This window comes from Thunnus albacares, chromosome 10, assembly GCF_914725855.1.
Source record: "Thunnus albacares chromosome 10, fThuAlb1.1, whole genome shotgun sequence".
In the NCBI taxonomy this organism is placed as follows: domain Eukaryota; kingdom Metazoa; phylum Chordata; class Actinopteri; order Scombriformes; family Scombridae; genus Thunnus; species Thunnus albacares.
The window spans coordinates 7,802,705-7,827,688 of record NC_058115.1 but is presented as its reverse complement, the minus strand read 5'-3'; the positions used below and the strand labels follow the sequence as shown (position 1 = coordinate 7,827,688).

At 40.0% G+C, this 24,984-nt stretch overlaps 1 protein-coding gene across 1 annotated transcript; it reads right to left on the bottom strand.

Moving 5' to 3' along the window:
- Positions 1 to 359: 359 nt before the first annotated feature.
- Positions 360 to 24,725, bottom strand: si:ch211-159i8.4 (matrix-remodeling-associated protein 5). The gene is made up of 16 exons (XM_044364642.1): positions 24,584 to 24,725; positions 23,753 to 23,889; positions 19,462 to 19,591; positions 17,567 to 17,805; positions 17,087 to 17,238; positions 12,968 to 16,114; positions 11,710 to 11,975; positions 10,089 to 10,362; positions 9,770 to 9,970; positions 9,158 to 9,676; positions 8,843 to 9,014; positions 6,570 to 6,833; positions 6,298 to 6,424; positions 5,775 to 5,855; positions 3,035 to 4,181; positions 360 to 2,849 (listed from the first exon to the last, which is right to left on the bottom strand). Exons 1-16 carry the CDS (start codon positions 24,668 to 24,670, stop codon positions 2,296 to 2,298), a joined length of 7,497 nt encoding a protein of 2,498 aa, XP_044220577.1. The 5' UTR covers positions 24,671 to 24,725; the 3' UTR covers positions 360 to 2,295.
- Positions 24,726 to 24,984: the final 259 nt, after the last annotated feature.

Sequence of the window (24,984 nt, the reverse complement as noted above, 5' to 3'; positions counted from 1 at the left end):
CACACACACACACACACACACACACACACACACAGCAAACACACACACATATGCGATGTGTTGAACAATCCTAACGCTTGTGTCTGACAAAGCTCCCTTCTTCCCCAGTCAAAGGCCTGTTTGTCTGGAGGCGAGTCTTAGTGGGACATTCACATTCTGGTGAACACAAACCAACAGTGAGATATAGCATAGCATATGTATACACATACACATCTGGAGACATGCACACACACAAAAACAATATCCTGATTTCACACACAAGTGTTTGTGATGTTACATATTTATGTCTAACATCTATTTCTTATCTCTCACTGTCAATCAACAATTGACAATTTTTGGTTCTAATTTGGCATCCCCTTTATTGACGTGAACAAATAATGGTCACAGATGTTTGTTGCCCTCCTCAGAATCAGAACCAGGTTTATTGCCAAGTAGGTTTGCACTTACAAGGAAATGTCACCTGATAACTGACAGCAGCTGCCACTCAAGCTTTAAGAGGAATATGAAAGGATAAAATAAGAGATCAAGTCTGTCTGTGTTATACTTCAGTAAGAGTGAAGATCAAAATCAATATGCCGTATCCATGGATTTTTTTTGTCAAATCTCATCTAAAATCTCACTTACATAGCACCAAACAGCCCAGCAACCGATATTACTTTGATTTGATGTTTGCTAGTATGGGAACGTCCTGTAAGGAAATGGTAGAAAATTATCACCGGTGTATTAATAAAGTGCCAGTGAGTGGTGCACACTATCATAAATCACACATTCCTGTAAACACAAAATTTACTTGAATATTCTTTTGACAGATTTTTATGACACGTTCCTTATGACATTAACATGACCTCTAGACTGAACACCAAACATAAGACAGAAAATGACTTTACCTCTAAAAACCCCAAACAGACTCCAGTTTATAACATAGTAACACCTACGCATATCTTCAAAGAAGATTTGGGGAACATTTGTGAATACTCATAATATTAATCTGCATTAGGCTTTATTTACTTTAACATTTAACTTTTACTTTTACTGTACCAAATTTTGTCATCCACTAAATCAAATCAGTAAAGCTATTCCACTATACAATACTATACATGATACAATAAGTGAAAAATTACTGCTAGTTGCACTAAAAGAAAGACCAGAGGATCACCAAAGTGAATTTGATTCATCCTCTGGGGACAATTTAATGGTAATCCATTCAAAAGCTGTTGAGATATTTCAGACTGGACAAAAGTGGGGGACTGACCAACCGAGACTGCCATTCCTTGAACCATGCCACTAGCAAGGCTGAAAAACAACAATATATACCTGTATATTTTATTTCTTTACTTATAAATTATAAACTTACATATTCATTATGTGCACCTTTGTTTTGTATTGGTGCTTCTCAATTTTTAATAGTTAGTGTTGTCTGACAATGTAGCTATTACAATCTATTGTTTTCCCACCATTATGAGCATGAATAAATGACATTGATACATACAGTAAACAAATTGCTGGTACACACTGTAAATTGGCAATAGGGGGTATTTGTATTCTCACAGGAAAGAGTCATTGCTCACTAAAAGAAATATGGCACTTTATGAGCATATATTACAGACCCACGTGAGACTTGACATGCCACTCTTCTTTACTGTCATAATTGTGAGGTTGTAAAATTTCAACTGTGTTGTAAACTCCAAAATAAAATGTCTGTGGGACTGCAAGGTGTCTGCAAAGGTAATTTTTCTGTAACATGAACATTTGATAATTTATCACGTACAGTATATTTGAAATCACCGTCTAAATTGTAATTCACCAGCAGACGGATGATTCTACATCCAAGGGGTACATATCATATTTAAATATAGCAATCCCTAGAGAGCAGAGTCCTCACATATTTTGTTTGCAGAACAAACAACATCATATTAAAGTAAAATTGTACTGTTAAGTATAATTTGTACTGTAAAGTACAACTTTATGGAATGTGAAGTTACTGCATGAGAGGCACATCTGAGAGGGCACTGATCAGGTCAACTCTAGTTTTAAAAGACTTCTGTAATATTTGCACCACAACTTGACAAAACTGCAGTCACACAAAGCACTCCAGGTGACAATTTGCTGTAAAGTCCAAATATAAAACTTCATTGTTCATACCTCAAGCTGCCTACAGTTGGACAGATGTAAAGCTGTCTCCATCCTCATTGTAGCAGTTATACAGATACTTAAATCTTGATGGACAAATCCTCATCCAGTCTTAATTCTGCTGTGAGAGTTTCTTAATTCAAAATAAAGCATGGTAACTGTCACTCAGACCACTTGTAGGTATGTAGATTTAAAATCTGTTCCAAGGGCGTTTTTAGCATTGCATTTGTAAATACCAGAGTTCATGAGCACGGGGTTCTGTATGACCAGACTGCCCTCCTCTGTCATGTGGATCCCTCCCTGCACTGTGAACCGGTTATGTGGAACCAGCGTGGTGCGTCCAGGCAACGTCCATGAAATATCTGGCTTGGGAATACCGGTCGCAACACAATTCAATGTCACTGGTGACCCTCGGTTGACTCTGGTGATGGAGGCCAGCGTATTGGTGATGTGTGGTGGAAAAACCATGACTGCAATTGGGTAGGATAGTGTTGATAAGCCAAAAGAGTTGGAGGCTTTACAGATGTATGTCCCCTTGTCAAAGGTGGCAACTTGTCTGAGCTGGAGGGTCCCATTGGCGAGGAAGGATATTCGACCAATGGTTTGAGGCTTGTCCAAAACAAGGCCGTTGGGTAGGGTCCACACAATTGATGCCTGTGGCCAGCCATCCACAGTGCAAGGCAAATTGAGGTTGTGGCCATAGGTGATCTTCATCCCACCTGGAAAAGTAAAATACAATGGTACTGTAAGTGGATTTCATGCAAAAATGATAGATACAACTAAAGATACAACACAATTAAGAAAACATGGCAATTTTGCCGATTGATTCTCAATATGATTTTTGTCTCATCATTGTCCAAACTGAAGAGATTGATGCTTCATCAATGTAAGATACAAGACATACCTGTAGATCCTCTGATCACTGGCTTCCTGCCTGCCTCCAGTGCATAACGTTTCTCTGCTTGTCCTGCTACATTCTTTGCTAGACACCGGTATACTCCCTTATCACTTGCAACTGGTTGAGAGATCTGTAGAGTCCCATTACCCAGATGATGGGTGAAGCGTTGGAGTCTAACACCAGGCATTAACATTGTCCCATTGGGTAGCACCCATACAAACTCGGGGTTTGGCTTGCCACGAGCAGGGCACTCCAGGATCAGTTCCCCACCGTCTTGCTTTATTGGTAAGATTTCAATATTGGGAACAGCAAAACTTGGTTTCTCAGCTAGTGATGCAACATCTAATTCAACTAAAAGTGAGGCTTCACCCAGATGGTTTTTGGCCAGACACATGTATCTCCCTTCATCTGTTTTCCTCACCCCTCTCACCTCCAAACTCCCATTTTGGTGGACTTGGAAACGACCACCGAGGTAGGGTGTATGGAGCGAGTGGCCATAAGGAGTAACCCACCAGACTCTTGGTTCAGGTTTCCCTTCCACCCTGCAATCCAAAAGAGCTGTTTGGTAGGAAACCCCCCAAACCTTTGTGGTGCTCTTCCCTTTTATGCCATTGATAAAGGGTTGCTGAGGTTCAACCTCAAGTTTCATGTTTTTAACATCATCACCAGCAGAATTTTGTGCCACACATGCATATTTCCCTTCATCAGCAAGCGTCACTTTCTTCACCACTAACATCCCATTGTCCATAATCTGAAATTTGTCTGATGATATCGGTATCACATCATTTCGTGGTGAGATCCACATGATTCTTGGTGTAGGCTCCCCTGTTGCTTGACAATTCAATTTACCTGACTCTCCCAACTTCACTGTCACCAGTGATTGTGATTTTAATTGAATTTGTGGAGCATTCGGTCCCACTGTGACGCTCACTTTTCTTTCATCTTTGCCCAGTTTATTTTTGGCATAACAAGTGTAGTCGCCCTCGTCTTTTTTGCCCATCTGCTGGAGAAGTAAAGTGCCATTGCCAAAAATAACATAGCGGCGGTTGCGAAGGCCACTGTCATCCGACTGAAGGGCGTTGTTGATTAAGGTTCCATCTGGAAGACTCCAGGAAACTTCCGGATCTGGGAGGCCTGTTGCAACACAGTCCACCTAGAAAGAAGACAAAGGAGTGAGAGAGCAATTGGGTGAGGTTCAAAAATAAGTGGATGAATGAATAAAGGCCATCATTTTTTACCCTCATCTTAATGACACTGTCTGTGGTGCTAAGGTCTGTAAAATGTATTTAAAATAGCTTATTTTAAAGTTGTTATTTGCATTAACAATGAAACAAACCGACACAATTGAATCATTTACAGGATTATGTGTTTATTCATTTGTTTATTGTGTATTTGTATTATCAATGTTTTTACACTAACAACTGGTCAAATGTCAATATGTGGAAGGAGTTGCTTGTATTATCTCTTGACTCTAGTTCCCCTGAGTTTACAGAGCATTTGACCATCTTTCAAATCACTGTTTTGGTTGCAAACTTTACTGCTTTAGTTCACTCTCACAGTTCTCATCACCCACATTTCCAGCTGCAGGAGGCAGCTGTTTTCAGCAAAAAAAAAAGCTAGCAAAATCCACTGTGTGCTACAGCACCAAACAGCAGACAGACACAACTGGAACAACTGGAACTTGTGGAACTTTTAGCAGCTTAAGAGCCAGATATCTTTCTCGGAATTTGGTTTAGGCCAAAACAGAGCTAAAAGGAGGAGAGTTATATCACACTTAAATTTGTCAGGTGGACAGAACTGCAAATGAATGCTAATACTGGTCAGTGTTTGCTACAGTAGATATATGAATAGAAAACATGTTTGCCATATCAACTTTATAAGGTGTCAACATATCAATGTTGTGTTTACAGCTTGTTAGTGAGCAACTATTAGTCAAAAAAATCAACTAATACTGCTTTAAAGCATTAAAAATGTCTAAAAACAACTAGACCTGTGTTATATTTTTTGTTGAGTTGTGTACTTACATGTTTCCAACAATTCTCAAACTCAGAGAAATCCATAATTTAATTAAGGTCTGTTTCATTTGGTTGGCTACCAAAGCGTATACCCGCACAAGATGCATGCGTCGGCATTGTGGTTGTCTGCCACAGTGGCGTCTACCAAAGAGTATACACCAGTCATAAACTGACTTTTATTCAGTTTTAAGCCACATTTGTTACAATAAACTTTTTAGATCTTGGTTGTTTTTAACTATATCTTTTGACTGGATAAGGGATTTTAGTCATTGGACATTTGGATCTGAAGTTATCAGAGAAACAAGCTGAGCAAATGTTAGCAGCAGCTCAGCTAGCAGCCCGTCCCACACGTCCAGTGCCCACCGAACAGCGTCAGAGAAACACTGATTTTTTAAATGAAACTGAGTCAAGTTTGTTCTGGAGAGGAAGAGACCTCTGTGGATAAAAAACATCCTGAGTAATGAACACTGAAGTAATCCTAACCTAGAGAAGCTGGTTATTTAACAATGAAGACAATAACTCCCATGATCCCACGCTACATCACAACATCATCAAACTGCGTCTTTTTTTATTGTTTTGATTGAGAAACGCCATAGAAATGACATATTGTGTGTTTAGGAAATGAGACCCTGATGGCCCTCATAAATGTATTTGTATGTATAAAATCATAAAATGGCAAAAACAAAAATTTGAAACACTTTAAATACTTTTAGCAAGCTCTCCATAGCTACCTGAAAATTTTCTCCAAAGGTGACCCTCGTCTGTGCAGTCCTCACATGTTCAATTCTGGGAGGTGTCATTAAGACCTCCACCTGATAAAGCAAATATGCAAAGAATGTTAGTAAGGAAATACTATGAATAGCAAACTTTGTTTCACATTTATCACTACCACCACTGTATTATCAAATCAGCTGTATACTTTGTGTTAAAAAAGGTTTCAGTAAAGACACAGAAAAGACGGAGACAGACTTTAGTCAAGTATTGATCACTGAATGTTCATCAATCTTTTGCCAGCCCATATACGGGAAAAATGAAAATCCTGTTGTTAACTGTGAGGACAGACCACATCTTTGATTCTTAAAGGAAGGTGTAACGACACATAAGACTTGTTTACATTGACTTTGATTGTCATTAAAAAGACAGATATTCCTAATGAACAAAAAATGTTCTCAGCCAGAAATTAAACAGAAACTAATCGAAAACAATTGTCAGAAAAATCGACCTGCCTGAAGTCATTATTTGTCTTGTTCATACCTGGAAAAGCTCCATGTCCTCCCCATTGGGCCGCTGAAAGACACACAGATAATTTCCACCATCCAACTCTGTTAGCTGAAGTATCCTCAGAGTCCCATTATGGAAAACTTTAATTGGTCTCTCTGGACTGGAGGCAGATGGGGGGTTGAAATGAGGTTGAGATTAAAGCAGTCAGCAGTCAGTTTAATGGTGTCTGTATGGGCTTAATATATTTATAGTTTTGTCATTATTGAATTGATTCATAAAGTTAAAAAATGAGGCATTTCAGTTACCTGTATCTATGTTCCATAATGGTCTTGGAGGGTAGCTGCCAAATGGTCCCTCTTGTGGATCCAGTAGACTCTGGGCAGTGGAGGTAGACAGCAGAACCGTACATAGCTGAGACAGAATGCTGGCGGGATGGCACACTATGGCGGTGGTTTGGAGGGATGGGAAGAGGAGGAGGCTGGCGGGTGAAGGAGGGGGAATCTGCCCTCACCTCCAGCTGGACGGTTCTTTTGGCAATGCCTACAGTGTTAGCGGCTACACACTCGTACCTGTGGAAAAATCGATTTTAAACAGACTTATTTTAAACTCCCAGTTTAAGATCTCACATGACAGACAAAGATGTTGATTTTAAACAGTATAGTCTTCCTACTTAGAGTTGAATTTTCAAGTTTTTATCACTTAGAAAGGGAAAACTACTTCACTTGTTGGTACACAATTTCTGACTTTTGAGGATATGGCTGGTTCCTGTTGTCAACAAATCTCATGTGCAGAGCCAAACCCACAATTAACTGATACTACTTACAAATATTGTGTATCTCTCTAGAGCCTGATATATTTTATTCCTCTGCACCATAGATCTCCATTGTTGTCCAGAGACACATCAATGAGCCACACCGTTGCACTGGGTGACATGTTCCTTGGCCCCAAAGGGTATGGCTACATTTGTTTGTTTCGAAACAGTTCCAAAGGCTAATAACAGCAATCACGTTTTCAGTCTCTGGAGAGTGGACTGTTATTAGCCTAAATGTCTGAACCAATTTTTTGCCAATCCATCCAATTCCTGGTGATAGATGATAAAGGTAAAGACAGGGCCAAAGTCATCAGGATACATCATTTAGGAACTATAAATGTGTATATAAATGTGCCAAATATTAAGCCAAGCCTTCCAATAGATGTTCAAACTTTCAACTGAATTTTTGCCCCGTACCGTAATAACAACAACAAACAACAAATGAACGTATTGCTCTGTCTCCTCTGTTGGTAATGCAAAAGTACTGTAATGTAACAAGTTACTTTTTAATGGTAGTAATGTTGTAATGTAACAAGTTACTTTTAAAAGTAATACTGCCTGAGAGTTTACGCTTTCACCATATTTTCAAAATGAAGGTCAGAGAAAAGGACTATTGCCGTTTAATCAGCATTACTGGGTAAACACTCGATATCGTAGGCTAAGTGATAGGCGTATGTTAAATTATTAAAACTGTTCTGGCCAAATTTAGGGCTAATTGATGGGTTTATGTTCAAAAAGACATGTAATCAGGAAAAAGTCTGAAGATTTGGAAATAAACAATTTATTGATTTTTAATGCCACCTTTAGATATTTCTATTCAGTGCTTTACGCATGTGCCACAATAATGTAATAGTTTTGAATTAAAATATCTTCATTTGGGGGCTTTTCCAAGCAAATATTGATATGTGTGATTGTTGATTAAATCAGCATATATATAATTCTGCCACCCTTAAAGTCTCCATGCCACCCTCTTTCCACCCCATGAATATTACCTTAGATCCATCCCCGGAATGTTGGAGGAATCAGTGGGATTAATTCTCTGGAGACGTTGAATATCTTGTACCAGATTTTATGGCAATCCATTCACTAGTTGTTTTGACTAGAAATGTCACTAAAAAAAGAGTCAGCCTTATGGTGACACTTAAAGAAAAGTCAGAGGATCCCCACAGAAAGTAGACATCATCATCTGGAGCCTATACAAAATTTCATTGTAATCCATCCATTAGTTGATAGATTATTTCTGTCTAGACCAAATTGATGGACTGACATATGTTGCCATCCCTAGAGCCACGCTGCTAGCAGGGCTAAAAAGCTAATTTTATATCAGTGATACTCGACGTTATAGGAAGCTATTGTCATAAATGTATGATCATGTGTCGCTGAACATTAGTTCACAAATGTTGAAAGTAATGTTGTATAGCATTTGCAATATATGCTAGCTTCACATAACTACATCTCATTAAACTTGAGGTTAAGAAAAAATGTATAAAACTTATACTGTCAATTTCTCTGGCTTTAGAAATACATTTAAAAACTTTTAAAAAACACAAACCTTAATTTGTCTGACATAAAGGTCTAGATTGAAATCACATTTAAATTGACAGTATTCATTAATTATGTAAAGTGATTAAGAACATAAACCAATTAAACATCTGAAATCAGATTCTTGGCTTAGAGTAACTGCACATATTCAACTAATTTAATCAGTGTATAGACAGACAGGCAGAATCATATAAAGATAGACTGAAAGAAATAGACATCTCATACCCCCCTGCATCAGCTGGTGAAACACTCTTCAAATAAAGTGTCCCGTTGGGGAAGACAAAGAGCCTGCGTCCCAGAAACTGTGATGGCTTCACATGGACACCTGCTGGGAGTATCCATTTCAGAGCAGGCACTGGTTCACCCTTTGCAGAGCAATGGACATATACGTTCCTGCCTGGTTGGATATGATTTTATTAGTTTAGAGTACTCCAATAGGATATAAACATTTTATTGTCAGCCATATCACAAGGACAACTTTCTGTATGGGAAGATTAGTTTTTTTTTTTTGTTTTATGACTTGACATTTCTGTACTATACCTGGCTGGATGATGACAGCATCCATTGCTCCTTCATTGATGCTTGGAGGCAAAGCTGCCACATGGAGATGATAAGTAATTGTATCAGCACCTGCTGCATTGCTTGCGATACATTTATAGTCCCCTTTACTAGAGAAATTGGCAGAACGCATTTGCAGGGTTCCATTTTGAAGCAGAGATATTGGAGAAAGGAGGGTGCGAACAGTCCCGATTTCACGAACAAATGTTCTGTCTGGAAGAATCCATGAAATTTGGGCTGGTGGTTTTCCAGAAGCAAGGCAGTCAAGAGTCACACTTTTTCCTAAGTAGATTGCTATCTCTGTGGACTTGGGAGGTTGGATCTTAGGTGCCTCAGTCTGGACTGCTAAGGTGACCACCACACGATCCGATCCAAACCCGTTCTGGGCCGTGCAGAGGTACTGGCCTCTATCCTGAAGCTGGACTTTTTTGATAACAAAAGTTCCATTTTTGAAGACTTCAAAACGGGGACCATGCTTGCTGTTGGCTGGGATGGTGGCACCTGAGGGCGGAACATCAAAAACAACAAGACAATGAGGAGAGAGAGATTTAAATTCTCTTCCTCTTTCTTTCTCCTTCCATCTGTCTCTCTTACCTGTGGAGACTTTGGTCCATGCGATGTTGGGTTCGGGATTCCCTGTTGCTTTGCAGGGCAGAACCACATCACTCTCCGCCAGCACTGACACACTAGCTGTGGTTACCGTGGTTATGCGGGGCTTCACCCCACTAGCCCCAGCTCCCAATACCCATGGGAAAGGAGGTGCAGCTGTGGGACCCCGAGAGCTGATTCGTCCTGCTACGCACACATTTAAACAGCAAAAGTAATAACATTATTATTAATTAAAACTTTTAAAACTAAACTATTGTTTTCCATTATAAACCCATAACCTATATCTCTGCAATTATGTACCTACCTCCAACAGGCCACTGACCTCCATACCCTGGAGTGGTGGGGTGCTGAGAGCGAGGGGTTGGGATGAAACCAGAGAATGAGGATGATGAATGTTTAGCAGGGTTTGGAGGTTGCAGGGTGAAGGACACAGGGGGTGCTAGTAGTCTGGGGTTGTGGGGTCTGTGTGGGGATGGAGGGCTGGGTTTCTGTGTGATGGGGGATGGGGGATTGTGGTAGCTAGTGCGAGGTTTGGGTGTTACCCTCCTCCCTAGCTGAGCGATGCGATCGAGCTGTGCCTGGAAAAATCCAAATCAAAGTTCTAAATCAAAATGATCAATTATTATAGTGCTAACATACAGTATTTCTACCTAGAGGTAAATCCCATCTCCCAGAGCTGATTCATCATCATTGCCATCATTAGCAATTGTGTTGCTAGAGAAAACAAGTTGAAATAAAAAACAACAACCAGCAAAAACATTTCTTGTCAGCATAGAAAAGCCACTGCATTTATAAACACACATATATGAACACTTGTAGGAGATAATATATAATAATAATAATATATTTAGATTAGATACACAGATTAGAAACTGCAGTTGCCACGCTATGCCTACTCTAACAGAACCCTTTAACTGATCGGCTGACCTGAAAATGAGGTAAGTTGGTTTAACATATAATGAACTTGCTGATGGTGTGTGCAACTTTGATGGGTTTTTTTTAGTAAGGCATAGATTTGTGGTCCAAAAATTATACCTACTGCTTCTCTGTAGGGCTAGATTTACTTATTTCATTCTGATATAAATTATTTTATGCTGCATTAATTGATTTATGGCCAAAGAGGGATAGAAGCACTTTGAAATAAGCTAATATGCTTTATATAATATTGCCTTATACATTGCTCTGGCAAATGTGTTAGCAAACAACAACCTTCTATCATCCAGTAAATAGGGAGGAACATTATCAACCCATTGGAGTCATTTTTGCCATATGATAAATATAAGTTCAATATTCACTTTCCTTTTAGTGGTGTCAATTTCTACCAACTCCCACGAAAAACACCTGTGTCTTTAGCTACTAGCTGCATTTTTTCAAATGGCTAGTCATTTTTTTCTGCAATGCTTGACATTTTTACTCAAGTCTCACTAGGATCAGATTCTAGAGTTACATAACTGATGGAATAAAACAGATGCAAAAAATGTACTTTTCCACTGTTCTTATCTAGAGTAAAATTATTGCCATCATAATGTCTGCCTGAACTTTTGCCACTAAACCTGGCGGAAAATGAGCATAGTGCCCGAGAGAGCACAGCTGTTCCCTCCATTGGAATTAATGTCCTTTCTCTGCGCAATTTCAAATTTGCACTGTTGGTGTGAAAACCCTGTAGTCCAGCTCCTTTAATAGCTGTGTTGTATGTATTACCAAATAACTGTTGGGCACACCCAAGTGTACTGACATTGACACTGTGGATGCCAGTGCTTACACTTACCCCTAAAATGAGTTTATAATCTTACATACTATATTTATGGAATATATTAATCAATTTTCTCTCTCATATGTGTATACTTTAATAATATTTAAATAACTAACTAAATAACTAGAGACTAGGGAACTATGCACAACCACAAACCCACTGGGCATCATACCTGTCTGTATCTGTTCCTCAGCCTTGATAGAAACAGTTGATCTCTGGTTTGGGTCCTGCTATCAACATGATGATTTTGATGAAAATTATGCCTCAGGTGGGGACTGGACATTGTGAAGCTAGAGTTTCCAGATGATCCAGAAACTGTAGGTGTGGGCTTCACTGTTTCAGCTGTGATCTCTGGTCTGTTGGTGACAACCGGGCTTTGAACCCAGGGGTGGGGCAAAGGCCACGGTTGATGCGTGGGCACAGGGTGTGACCCAGTACCTAGGAACAGGAAGCAAGCCTTTGATCAGCAGTGGAAGAAGTACTCAGATCCTTTACTTAGGTAAAAGTATCAACACAGTTATGTAAAAACACTCCATTACAAGCAAAAGTCCTGCTTGAAAAATCCTTCTTCAGTACATAAGTTTTAGCAGCAAAATGTACTGATATATATGACATCATTAGATGATTAATACTGAAGCATCAGTGTTAGAGCAGCATGTTACTGTTGTAGCTGCAGGAGGTGGAGCTAGTTTGAACTACTTTATATACAGTTATCTAGTTTAGTCCAGTGGTTCCCAACCTAGGAGTTGGGCCCCTTCAAATGGTCACCAGGTAAATCTGAGGGGTTGTGAGATGATTAATGAAAGAGGAAAAAACTAAGAACAAAGTTCTGATACACAAATCTGTTTTCAGTTTTTGGACTTTTTCTCTAATCTTTGATTTTTGGTGAAATATTGAATCATTTGAAGATTTACTGAAATTAAACCATGTGAGAAGTTTAGAGGGAAAAATCACTATTTGGTGGAGCTGTTAACAACTTAAAGACATCTGAAATGTGACCCCGACTACACACTGCTTTTTGTAAGACGTCAGAAAGGTTGGAAACCACTGGTTTCATCTTGCTTGTTGTTGCTTGTAAAGTATGCATATTATCCATCGTGTCAAATCTTCATATGAAAAGTAACTAAAGCTGTCAAATAAATGTGGTGGAGTATAAAGTACAATATTTCCCTCTGAAATGTACTGAAGTGGAAGTACAACATAACATAAAATGGAAATACTCAAGTAAAGTACAAGTAGATCAGAGTTGTACTTAAGTGCAGTACTTGAGTAAATGTATTTAGTTACATAACATTACACATCCTTTGATCAAATTCATTTCCCTGCATGCCAACCAGGGTTACAGGGATTATCATAACATAACACAAAGCCAACATTATTTTCTTTTTTTTTTAGTATATTAGCTGGTCATAGTAATAATAATCATTTACCATGCCTGGGATAAGGAAATGACCTTTGACCTGGCCAGGAAGGGTAAAGGGGGTTGTGATGATGATGATGATGTGAAGGCCAGCGGGAGGTCGGGGGTATGCTGGGAAACTGGGAATGCCGGTCTGGATTCACTTCATCCTGTTTTCCGGTGTTTCTTTCTTGGTCTGTTTGTGATGTCTGGGAAGAGGTGGTTTGCCCCTTTCCCTGGTTGTACTGGTGCAGCCAGGGGTGAACTGGCTCTATAATGGGAAAACTGTGGATCTCAGGCTTTGCTTTTGGCTTATCCACTTCTGTATTTTCCTTCTGGGTAATGTCTTGTCCTGTTCTGCCTCTTGTTGAATGTGAAGTAATGACTTTGGAAGATGAGGTTTTTTCTCGGCTTGGTGTATTTTGTTCCAGTGAAGGTCGAGTGTGAGGTCGTAGTCTATTTTGGGTCGTTAACCGGATGCTATCCCACGTATTGTAGTTCTGTGTAACCCACTCCTTTTTAGGTTTTTCTGCATCTCTTTCACTGCCCTCTGTGTCTATTTTGTGGTTTTCTTGCCCTTCCATTGCTGTTATAACCTCCCTCTCACTCTCTCTTCCAAGATTTTTATTATCTCTGCCCTTTTCTTCAGTTTGTTTTCTAATCTCCACTCTCTGTCTTTCCAATTGGTTTAAGTTTACAGTGTCTGTCTCCTTTTCCTGAACGGTCCGTTCAGTTGGATGAGGGGTACTCTCTAGCTTTGGAATAACAATTGTATTCGGATTAGGTAAATTATGTCTATCTGCAGAGCTACCTACATGGGTATCTTTTTCTCTGTCAAGATCATGAGTGGTATCAGGGGTTTCAGTGTTTGATTTTTCTGTTTCATCCACACTGTCACTATCTTTGTAATTATATTCTTCATAAAATTCACCTTCATCTTCCTCTGTCTCATACTCAGCAGTTGTGACTGTGGTTGGAGCAGGTGTTGTAGTAGTAGTAGTGGTAGTAGTTGTAGTAGTAGTAGTAGTTGTAGTTGTGGTCGTTGTTGGTATGGTAGTTGTTGGTGGGGGTACAGTTGTTTGGGGCTTGTTTGATGAGTGGTAGAATGGGTTTAGGTGCGGATGGACTCTTCTCATTGGTGGTTTTCTTCGTCTATAAGGTGGCCTTCTCCTGTTTGGCCGACTGGGAAGAAAGTTGGAATTTCTTCTCCCCTCTCCGAAGTGCTTATTTTCTGCCTGTTCGACTGGCTGAGGCATTTCAGCAACAGGAGAGTCCGTGATAGCTTTTGATTTTTCTGTGATCCCACCAACACGGTATATGGATGATTCTGTGCTTCTGGGAGGCGGAGGCTGTAAAACCTTTGGTTGTGTTTTCAATGTTTCAGACTCCTTACCTTTCTCCCCTTTCTTCTCTGTTGAATGAGTTTCAGTCTTAGTTCTTGTGGTAAAGGAAAATTCTGTTGGCTGTATCCTAATATTAGGAATAGTAGCATATGGGAAAGTGCTAGCAGTAGTAGGGGTGGTAGTTGTAGGGGCAGGTTTAGACGGACTTGATTGGACAGTGCTGGGCTCTGGTAGTGACTGCTCTGTAGGCAGAGCAACACTTGGTTTAGCATTAGCTTTAGCCAAAATCTCTGCCCAGCGATTTGGATCTATTTCCTTTACAGATTTATTAGGCTTTCTCTTTGAATCTTTCATTCTTATCCTTTTTGAAAACCCATTAGGATTCTTTTGTTGTGTTCCTACCCTCTTAGGGAACTGTGTAGCAAAAGGACGTATAATTTCTTGGTAATCTCCCCCTGAACCCTCTCCTTCTTCTGCACTAACCGGTAAGATTGGCTGCTCTCTCTCTGTCTGTACTTTGGATTTTTCAGAGGCCTTTTCCCCTGTGACTTCCACCATGTGTGATAGCATGTCAACTCCATACAGATTTGAGGCCAAACAGCTGTATTCCCCTGCATCATCTTGTGTCATCTTCCTTACCACCAAAGTCCCATTTTCTGTTACTTCTGCCTTTCTTGTCTGTTGTGTGGGAAGAAGCATTTGGTTTTTGGGCAGGTACCACATAGTTTGACTGGGCTGGACTGCGGTCACCTCACAAGGGAGAGACAATGAGTGTCCTCTTTCTACAACAATTTTCTGACCATTGAAAGCAGTGGGGCTGAGTGAGCGTTCTTTGATGGTGAGCCTCAAGGGCATTAAATCCACACCAGCTTTGGTTCTGATCATACAGTGGTAGAGGCCTGAGTCAGACTGTGTGGCATTCCTAATTATAAGTGCCCCTGTCTCCGAAATCTCTATTTTATCAGTTGCTTCTTCCACAATTGACAAATCAGGAAATATCCACTCCACTTTCACCTCCTGATCTGAAGTCACAACACTGCATTCTAAGTTAACCTTTGAACCCTCAAGAGCAGTCTGAACTCGCCCCGCTGTCCCACGGCGAATCAGTGCCCAGGAAGAAGTAAGGTCATTGTCTTCCTGCCCTCCATGGCTGTTGATGTGCTTGGTAATTACTGTGGTGAAATCCATCACCAGTTTCTTGGTTGTTGTCTGCTTTCTATTGAGCCTTAAAGTGACTCTGGGTTGAAGCAGCCATGAGGGTTCTCCTACCAAATAACCTTTTAATTCTGTGAAATATGGTGAATTTTCATTCACAGCTTGGGAATATTGATAAGTTGCTCTGCTGTTGTTACCTCTTTGTTGACCTCTCTCCAAGATAGCAGGGCTTTCGTAGTAATATGCAACCAATTGCCACAGATTTTGCAACGTCTCCCGATCAATCTCACACTCAAGCACAGTCACTAGTGATACATTGACAGATAACTCCCCAGGTGAACGTGGATTTACTGTCCAAGTCATAGGTGAACTGTCTCCAGGGTGGCGCACATCACATGCCACATGAGCACTGTTTCCATGGCTGTCAGAGAGAACAATGGTCAGGTAGCCTAAAGGCTTTTCAAAGTCACGGGTGTATGGGAGGTCAGGGTCTGCTTCAGATTCAGCCCACAAAGGATTGTCCCACTGTTTGAGGGTGGAGCGAAGAGCTGGCCGTTCACAGGTAAGCTTGTCTGGAGTCAACCCTAGCAAGAGGGTCCCGTTCAGGGGTTGAGGAGAGAAGCACTGGGGGCAAGTCTCACTGGAGCCTGACTCCCGTTCCTTCTTACACTTTATTACCCCTGGGAAAAGAGGTGAAGAGAGAAAGATGTGAGACAAGAGGGAAGGATTGAAAAAAATAAGATGAATTAGATGGAAAGAGGAAGGAGGGAAGAGGGGATGGGGTAAGAGGGAAGGGGCAGTTGGGGGGGATGTATATGTATGTATGTATGTGAGATGTGGTAAAGTAAGGAATTAGAATGAGATGTAAGAAAAGAAGAGGGGATATATAAAAGATGAAACAAATCTGAGATTATAAGGGTTTGGAAAATGCAAATAGAGTTGTATCTATTTCTGAGTTTGAGTTCAGTGAAGGTTCATGCATAATCATATTTCAGTCAAAGACTGTTTTGTGTGTTAGACAAACAGCTAATATATTGGGACTGGTTAAGATGATTAGAGACAGCATAACAAAACAATGACAAATGAGAGGGAGCACACATGTATGTAAAGCTCTGTATGAGAAAGTATGGTGAAAGAAAAGTAATAAATTTATTTATTTTTTTTAGATATCATATGGAACAAAAGTAGTCAATTCATTGAGAGTAGCTGTGTCCTTCATATGCTGTACAGAAGCTGGCATATGAAGATATGCAACATTTTCTGCCAGTGCTGTGTTCTGCCTCTGGTCAAAGCAATTGTCTGAGGCTCAGAGGTACACCAAAACCAGTTATTAAATGTTCTGTCTTGCCATCTAAATGATTAATTTACAGTAGTGTTTATTTAGATGATTAAATTGTTTGACATGGAGTTTTTGACAGAAGTTAATCAATCATATAATTAATGTTTCTTTGCTCTTCATCTTCACTTATAATGTATGATATTTTTCCTTAAAACTGCACTAATCAATATTTTTATATATATTAAATGTAATCTGAAAGCTTACCATCAGCCCTCTGGCCTTCGGTGCTGTTTTGGTCATCTGGCTTCCAAATAAGGAGGTGAGGAAAATGTGACATTTCCTAAAGTTGGAATATTCATTCTTGTGTCTTTACCTTCATGTGTGGAGCCCCACTCTATCAGCCAGTGGAGTTGACAGTCACAGGTCCAAGGGTTACCATGCAGAGAGAGGAGCTCGAGCCTGGGAGCTGTATTCAGTGCTGCGGCAGGAAGCTGCTCCAACAGATTGTCCGACAGGTATAAGTGTCTGAGACAAAAACATTATATAATTTCCTTCACTTATTGGACTACTGGGTGACAGGGATGGTGTCTATCCTGACATGTATTGTGTTGAAGGCAGAGAAATAAATATAGTACTTATGAAGTATGACGCAAAGGTATAGTAACTTAAAAAGCATAAGCTTTTTAGTAAGCATTTTGGAATCTACAGCATGTGTCTTTAAACAGGAGGGAATTGTTGTTAAGAATATGTAAACTCCACACACAAAACTTCTCAAATGTATGCTTAATATATTAGTTGGTTCATCAAATGACCAACGCTCAACCATAAAATCCATTCTTTTTGGATTTCTTACTTGAGTCCAGAGGTCCAAAAGCTTCCTAGTATTGACACTGTAATGAAGGTATGAGGGTGGATCTCTTTGAGAAGGTTCCCCTCCAGCTGCAGGAGTTTTAGGGAGGTCAGACCTGAGAAGGTGTATGGCTCTATAAAGTTGATGAGGTTGTGGTCCAGATGGAGACGGATCAAACTAACAAGACCCTCGAACAGACCAGGGTTCACTGATGTTAGTTTGTTGTAACTCAGTTTCAAGATCTGGAAAACGCAGAATTAGTATTAAAATTACATTTACTGAACATTAAAACTGTCAAACTCAGACACAGTCCTGATATACCATTGGATTAGGAAGGTGTTTAGGATGAAGAGTTACAGAACAGTTGCCTAGCAGACAGCGCAAAATTTGCATCCCATTTCAGTAGTCTCTCTGGTCACCTGACTACTGTAAATCCAATATTGTATTCTTCTCCATCCACTCCATCAACTAGTGACAAAAAATGGATGTCTTAATCTTGCTAGATTCTTGACTTTCTTCTGCTTCTTGTTTATTTTGTATTCTTGTTTTTATATGCCAGACAGGTAGTGTAATGCCCACATTTTAATCTGAGGGGAATTTAGTGACACTAAACCATACAGTCTATGTGTGAACTGAAAACAGTGAGCTAAAAGTAATTAACAGTGGCTAAAATACGTGAACAGCTGCAGAGAAGGGAGCAATATCTCAATGGGTGTAGCACCATGAACAACCTTACATTATACAAGGTAATTTAGTGGATTCTAATTCAATCTTAATTCAGGTTTAATAGTGTGACAGCAGCATCCCATCCTCACTTTTAGAGATTAGAGGTCTCTAGGGATAACTATTCCACCAAAAACTCAAGGACCCAATGCAACTCAAATTGAGTGCTGGGTCCAGACTTTGTAGTCTGCCTCAGTTCCGGGTCCAATGTATTGGCCCGGTTCTTTCGGTCTGTTTAAATGCCAATTTTCTAAGGTTGTGATTGGACCCAACTGGACCCAACAAGCAACTTACAGTATTACTGGCCTAAATGTAGTTTACTATAGGTAGGATGAGTTTTTATTTGGCTCTATGTGTACGTACATTGTGTGGTCTCCAGGTGTTAACTGCTCAAGTGTGATTCACTACTCTTATATGCTTTTCCATCATGTCCTCTTTGTTGCGTATCTCTTCCACAGAAGACAATAAATGTCATATTTGAAAGAGAGAAACATAGTTTGATTCATGTAATCCTGAAGTGAACTTGGCCATGGAACTTGATAACAGTTTCCATTAAAAGCCCAATCATGTCAGTTTTTAACCAGATTTACTCCAGCCATGATTCAGAGCTAGATTCAGAAAAGGTAACAGATGCAAACACTCTATAAGGGTTTGACATAAATTAGAGAGAGCACATCAAGTGTTTAACCACTTTCCCTTGACTTGGATCTGTTGGAACCATTTGACCTAAACATGTCCAAGAAACCACAACTTCTTGCAGGATTAAGTCCCATAATTTATGGAGCCACATAATACAATCCCAGGTGCAGGTTCAGTTGCTCTCAGGTCAATGTGGAATGCAAAAATCAATTGAGTGCCCCATCAGCAGAAAGCTGAACCCTGTATGTTTGAAGTTGCCCCAGTTTTTTTCATCACCTTCATCCACACAGACTCAAACAAAGAATTACAAGCTTGCAGAGTGTAAAGCTGACTCATGTCATATTACAGAATTTTTGGATAATGATGGCATGCAAACTTTACTGGACTAAACAACGTTGCTCTTATGGTCATGGATAGTTTATTACAATGCAAAAAGAATAAACAACTCAAAGAGACTGATTTAGAAGACACATTCAGAGTGGTTAAGTGATAGTACTGTAGTTAAGATACCAGGACAAACACACGCTCACACATACCTGTAGTGATCTCAAGCTGTAAAACGCCCCAGCGTGGACTGTGCTAATGTCATTGCCATGCAACATGAGCATTTCCAGTTGCCGTAGTGACCTGAATTCTGACCCCTCCACCTCCGCCAGGCTGTTGTAACTGTTAGAGAGAAAGTAAAGCAGTCAGTGCTTGTATGTGTATCTGGGGCAAGGTGACCTTTTAATTGAAGAACAAAAGATAGCTGGAAAGAATGAGGGATGGAAAGAAAGAAAGAGGGGTGAGAGATATGTCAGTCAACCTATGACCCCTAATGATTTCCTCATTTTTAAAACTTCACCATGTGCAAGGCAGACGAAACACACACACAAACACAGATTCTGAGTTACTGTGATGCATTTTTTTCTCAACCCTCTAAGATCCAATGCACAGTAGACATTCAGTATAGACAGGGGTTTCTGGTATTTGTTTTGCCTCCTTGTCAACAGCATCAAAGTAACACTTTAAAGCAGCAGTGGTCTGTGTGAATAGGGCTCAGGTACATAATCACACCAGCAATCAAAATACAAAGAGCTATTAAAAACCTTTCTTGGAGTCTTTAGGTTTCAGCACATTACAACAGATGTCCTTCCAAGAGTCAAACCGATTGCCAAGTACAGTATAGAACAGCAGATGCTAAAGCCAAATGCGTTATTCATCAAAGAAACACAACAGAATACACTGTCTATTGACAGTGCTGGACTGATTTCAGCGTGAGAGTTAGTCAGACCTTCCAACTAAGGGAATCAGAATAGTATTGTCTGACAGTCTACTATCCTGTTGTGAGTTCCTAAGCTGTAAAAAACTCTACATTCCCAGGGTGCAGTTATCCCTACCCAATTGAACACATATGGGAGATTCTGGAGTTTTTTTTCCACTGCCATCAATAAAACAGACAGCTCGCAATATATCATTTAGTGGTCACTTTCATCCGGAGTGTCTTTCAGTGCCATGAATGCACATATTTCTAGTGTAGGTTTCCCCATTGGGAACTGAACTTGGAGCCCTAGCAGTATTGGTGCTTTGCTCATATACCATAACAGAACCTATTGCATTCCTCCAGTATACAGTAGTCCCAAACTTTCACATAACTAATTTCACATTGAAGCACATTGACGTCTAAAGCCTGACAATTATCTTATTAAGAAAAGTTTGATTGATGTTCATTCAAATAAATGAAACCATCTTTGAAAATGAAGCAAACACTTTCGATACTCCCCTGACACCAATAAGATCGCTGTGTGAAGTACTGCTGGATTGACAGCTTCAGAAATACAGTTGCATAGTTGAACGCAGCCACCCCAATTTGAATGTCAGAAAGGTGTAGGGGAAAGGGTTTCAGACACTGTGCGACAATCCTAACAAGCACTTTGTTTGAAGAATAATAGAGCCCTAAGGGTACCATCGCATGTAAACTTCATTGTAAACTATGTAAACTACATTGTCCAATTTTCTTTGTTGCTCTTATATATGTAGATTGCAAGGCTCAACAGTGCCCAAATACAAGTGAACCAGACACAACGTAAAATACCATTCACTCCCAAATTGACAGTATTGGTAACTAGTCATGTCTTGCAATTAGAGGTGACTGGAGCTAAGGAAACTGTTCAATTCTTCATCATCACCATATCATGTTTGAGGCAACAGATCCTCATAATGAAATGACCACATAGGTCGATTGTACCTGCACTCCAGAACAACTCATAGGAGTGTTTTCTAATATCCCACCTCTATCTGCAGTAATCTTAAAAAATAATGATGTTTTATGGTGTGACAATGCTGCGTGGTTACGGTCTGGTTAGGTTTAGGCACAAAACCATTTGGTTAGGGTTAGGGAAAGATCATGGTTTGGGTTAAAATGATCATGCAATGAAACACTGTGTGGGCAAATGTTACTTTAAAGTTATGGAACCCTCGTCATCATGGCAACAGTAAACACCACAACAATCAAAGTTATGGTTTTTAAAAAACTGTCCCGACTCATAGTTGAAACATGACACTCGCAGTTTGAAGCAGGAAGTGAACAGCAGTCTCCTGCAGCAAAGTCCACTTTTTGCCATCCATCTATCGATCTTGGCATCCAGCCAACCCGCCTCCACTGAATATGAAAACTTGTCACCTTATATTGACGTCATCTGAACTGCGTCACTACCCCAGGTCATAATTACCACGGTCGTTGGATTTTTAATTTTTAACCCATACTGTCGTTTTTCTTGTGAGAACGGGCTGGTTTGAGCACATGGAGAAATTGTTGAATCCCAAGCCCGACTGTCACTATGCCAGACATTCTAAGTATGACGAACTGCTGGAATCAGATCTCAACACCCATTTTTTCACGACATGAGACATGACATCATTCTTCTGATTTGGGGTTGTTTCATGTGGGTGGTCCATTCCATTTTCCAAGTCACTCTCTGAGTAATCAACATAACATTTCCTTTGAAAGAAGATGAAGACTTGCATTTATTAGTGCTGTTTCCACTTGAATTCAAACAACATTGCTCTGAACCTAAACTAAAAGTGTACAGGCCCCAGAGTGTAAATAAAACAGTCCAAACATGCCTGGTATGAACATATACCAAAAGCCTTGCATTTGAAGCTAAAGGAAGTAGGGTGGTCCAGTGTCTGTCGGCTCCCTGAAGGTTCGGTCCCCCTCAAATGTCTGCTCTGCTGAGGCATCCTTGAGAAATTCCCTTTATTCCCATTAGAACAGACATTGCCTCTGCCCCAGACAAAGACACAACCCTCAGGAATCAATAGGGAACCAGAACAAGAGTATACAATAGCCAACATTGAACTGTTCTCTGCAGAGAAACCATATTAGCATAAGAGGTGAACTGACAGCAGTGTGAAGGGAAAAATAAAACAGACTGCAGCATCAATACATTCAGTTTTGAAATAACAACATACTATAGAATTAGCCTCCCATGTATTGTTGCTGCCATGTGGAAATCATGTCCATTTTCTAAATTTTGGATTGTTATGTCGTGCATCCGCAACAATATATTATATTCTATGTATCTGTTTATGTGTGCTGTAAGAGTTTTTGGGGTGTTTATACCCTGCAGTATCTTTTTTGCAGCAGTTAAAGACAGATCCATTAACCAAAGACCAAAATGCTCTATAGTTGTAGGTATCTGTTACTTTATTCAATTTGACCTGAAGGGGGTGGTGTAATTTAATATTAATATGACATTTGCTGTTGCCAAACCCTTCCCAACATAGTCCCTACAGTGTATTGCTGGCTATATAACTGTATATGCATTTTGTCTTGGTTTAAGAGATTATCTGGAACTGATAGCTGTTCCCACAGTACAGGAGCACATATGGAGACAGTTTTCCTCCTGTGGAGTGAAGCTTGGCACAGAATACGTAAAGTATCTTTTGTGACCATTTACCTATTGAAATACTTCATCACATCAAAGCATTAGATCCAGTAGTGAAGGGCTGGTGAGCTACTCTGAGCATAAACATAATACACCTGAAATGCAGCGATAGCCTTTTCCCACAATAGAGCCTCACATGCAAATAGCAAGCTGCCTGTTAACAATAGTGTAGCTCCAGCTGCTGCTTGCCAAGTAGTTTGCCATGTAAATATGTATTGTTTAGAGCCAATTATTAGACAAGGCAATTTGTTGCATACAAAACAGTGGCTGGGCTATTTCTCTGCTGTGCTGGAAGGCAGTGAAAGCTCTGTCCACAATACAAAGACCCACATGGAAGTGATTAGAAGATTTATTCCCTCTGGAGTTAGTTTAGTACCACATACTGGTGCTAAGCCCTTATCTTCTGGGTTTAAAGCAGATGTTGTCAAGTGAAATGCACCATGGGCTATATGCTGATTATTCAACTGATTAGACTGCTCTCTTTGGTGTAAAACTGGCCTCTTTTGCTCTTAAGGCAGATGGACAAAAGACAAAAGGGATGGCAAGCCGCAATATGTTTTCATGATCCCACCCCCTTAGGCAAGACAGTAATTTCTTTTGGAACCATGGCATAAAAAAGTGATCTGAAAAGAATAATTCAGGCTTTAAGACACTATCTGACCAACCAAACAGCACTTGCCTCAGCATTTTTTTTTTAAAAATTTTTGTGAGTTACTGGAGGTGGTGTTGATCATTTGTTAACTAAAGAAAACATTTCTCTGACAAATCACCTACGCCGCATTCCAAACTATTTCCTGCAGGGTGTTTGGTTTTCTCCCCCTTGGAGTAGCATCGATAACAGTGTCTGAATGCTTCTGTGTGCATGTGTGCACAGAGTGGAAATGTGATTGTGTCTTACCCCAGGTTGAGCCTCTCTGTGTCTTTAGGAAAGGTTTTTGGTATGGTTGTGAGGTGTCTGAACGTACAGTGGACCTCTTTAACGCCTGGACAGGTACAACTCCGTGGGCAGGACGGGACGGCATGGACAGGGGAGATCTACAGGGCAGGAGGTATGTGAGGAGAAAGGGAAGATAGGATGAGAGGCAAGAGTAAATAAAAGAAAGCATTCAGAGAGGATGTTATGAATAGAAAAGATGTGGCAGAGAAAGATTGGTTGGCAGTATGAGAAAGCAGTAAGGACAGGCAAATTCAGAAAAGATGAGATAAGAGAAGGAGAAGCATACAGAATAACAGAATACGTTCAGACCTGTGTAGGCACTGACAGTTTGGAAAGAAATCAGCTCTGCAGTGCATACTCAGAGCTAGTATAAAAAAAGACCAAGTGCATTAACATGGTGCCCTCATATGCCCGTTTACATGAATCATGTTGTTTCTTAGTTTTAAGATGATTCTTGCATCTTTGAGCAAATATTTTTTCCTAAAATTCAAGATTTCCCCAGAAAAACTGTATTTTTAGGAAATACAGTAAATCTACATTGCATACGATATAATAGCGATCATCCTTATCAGAAAAACATTCATCTCACTGCTGGCCACTTTTGACTTTAAACTCGATGGTAAGCCAATGATTCAACAAACACACAACACATAACATGTTCTTTACAGACAGTTAAATTCTGATAGACTGTCTTTTTTCTGAGTGACTCTTATCAGTCAAGCTATGATGATTTGTACATCCAACCACTGTCCTCTAGATGAAGTTGAGGGAGTCTGCAATGAAGAAGTTTACCGTTAGCCATAGCAGTGATGAGAGGAGCAGGGGAAGCCACGCTGCAGCCAACCCACAGAAGATCTTGGCACACCACCACAGCGCCATGACTGGATGGCTGTCTGACGGCTCACGCCATTAATACACCTACAGGAAAAGATGAATTGATTTAGATGCACAGATCTGTGTTGATAATAACTCAACATTGTAAGCTTCTTCAAGATAGGGTTTATTTGTATTGGACTGTACCAGGCTGTAAATATGACTAAGTAGAACAGAAGAACACAGATCTTTGAAATTCTTTAGACTCTTCAGGCTTGATTAGAGACGATATAGATTATATATTAAATAAATAAAATTATAGTGCGTCTGCATCAACAGACTTTTTTGGCCACTTTGGGGCAGTGGAAACAAGCTGTAAA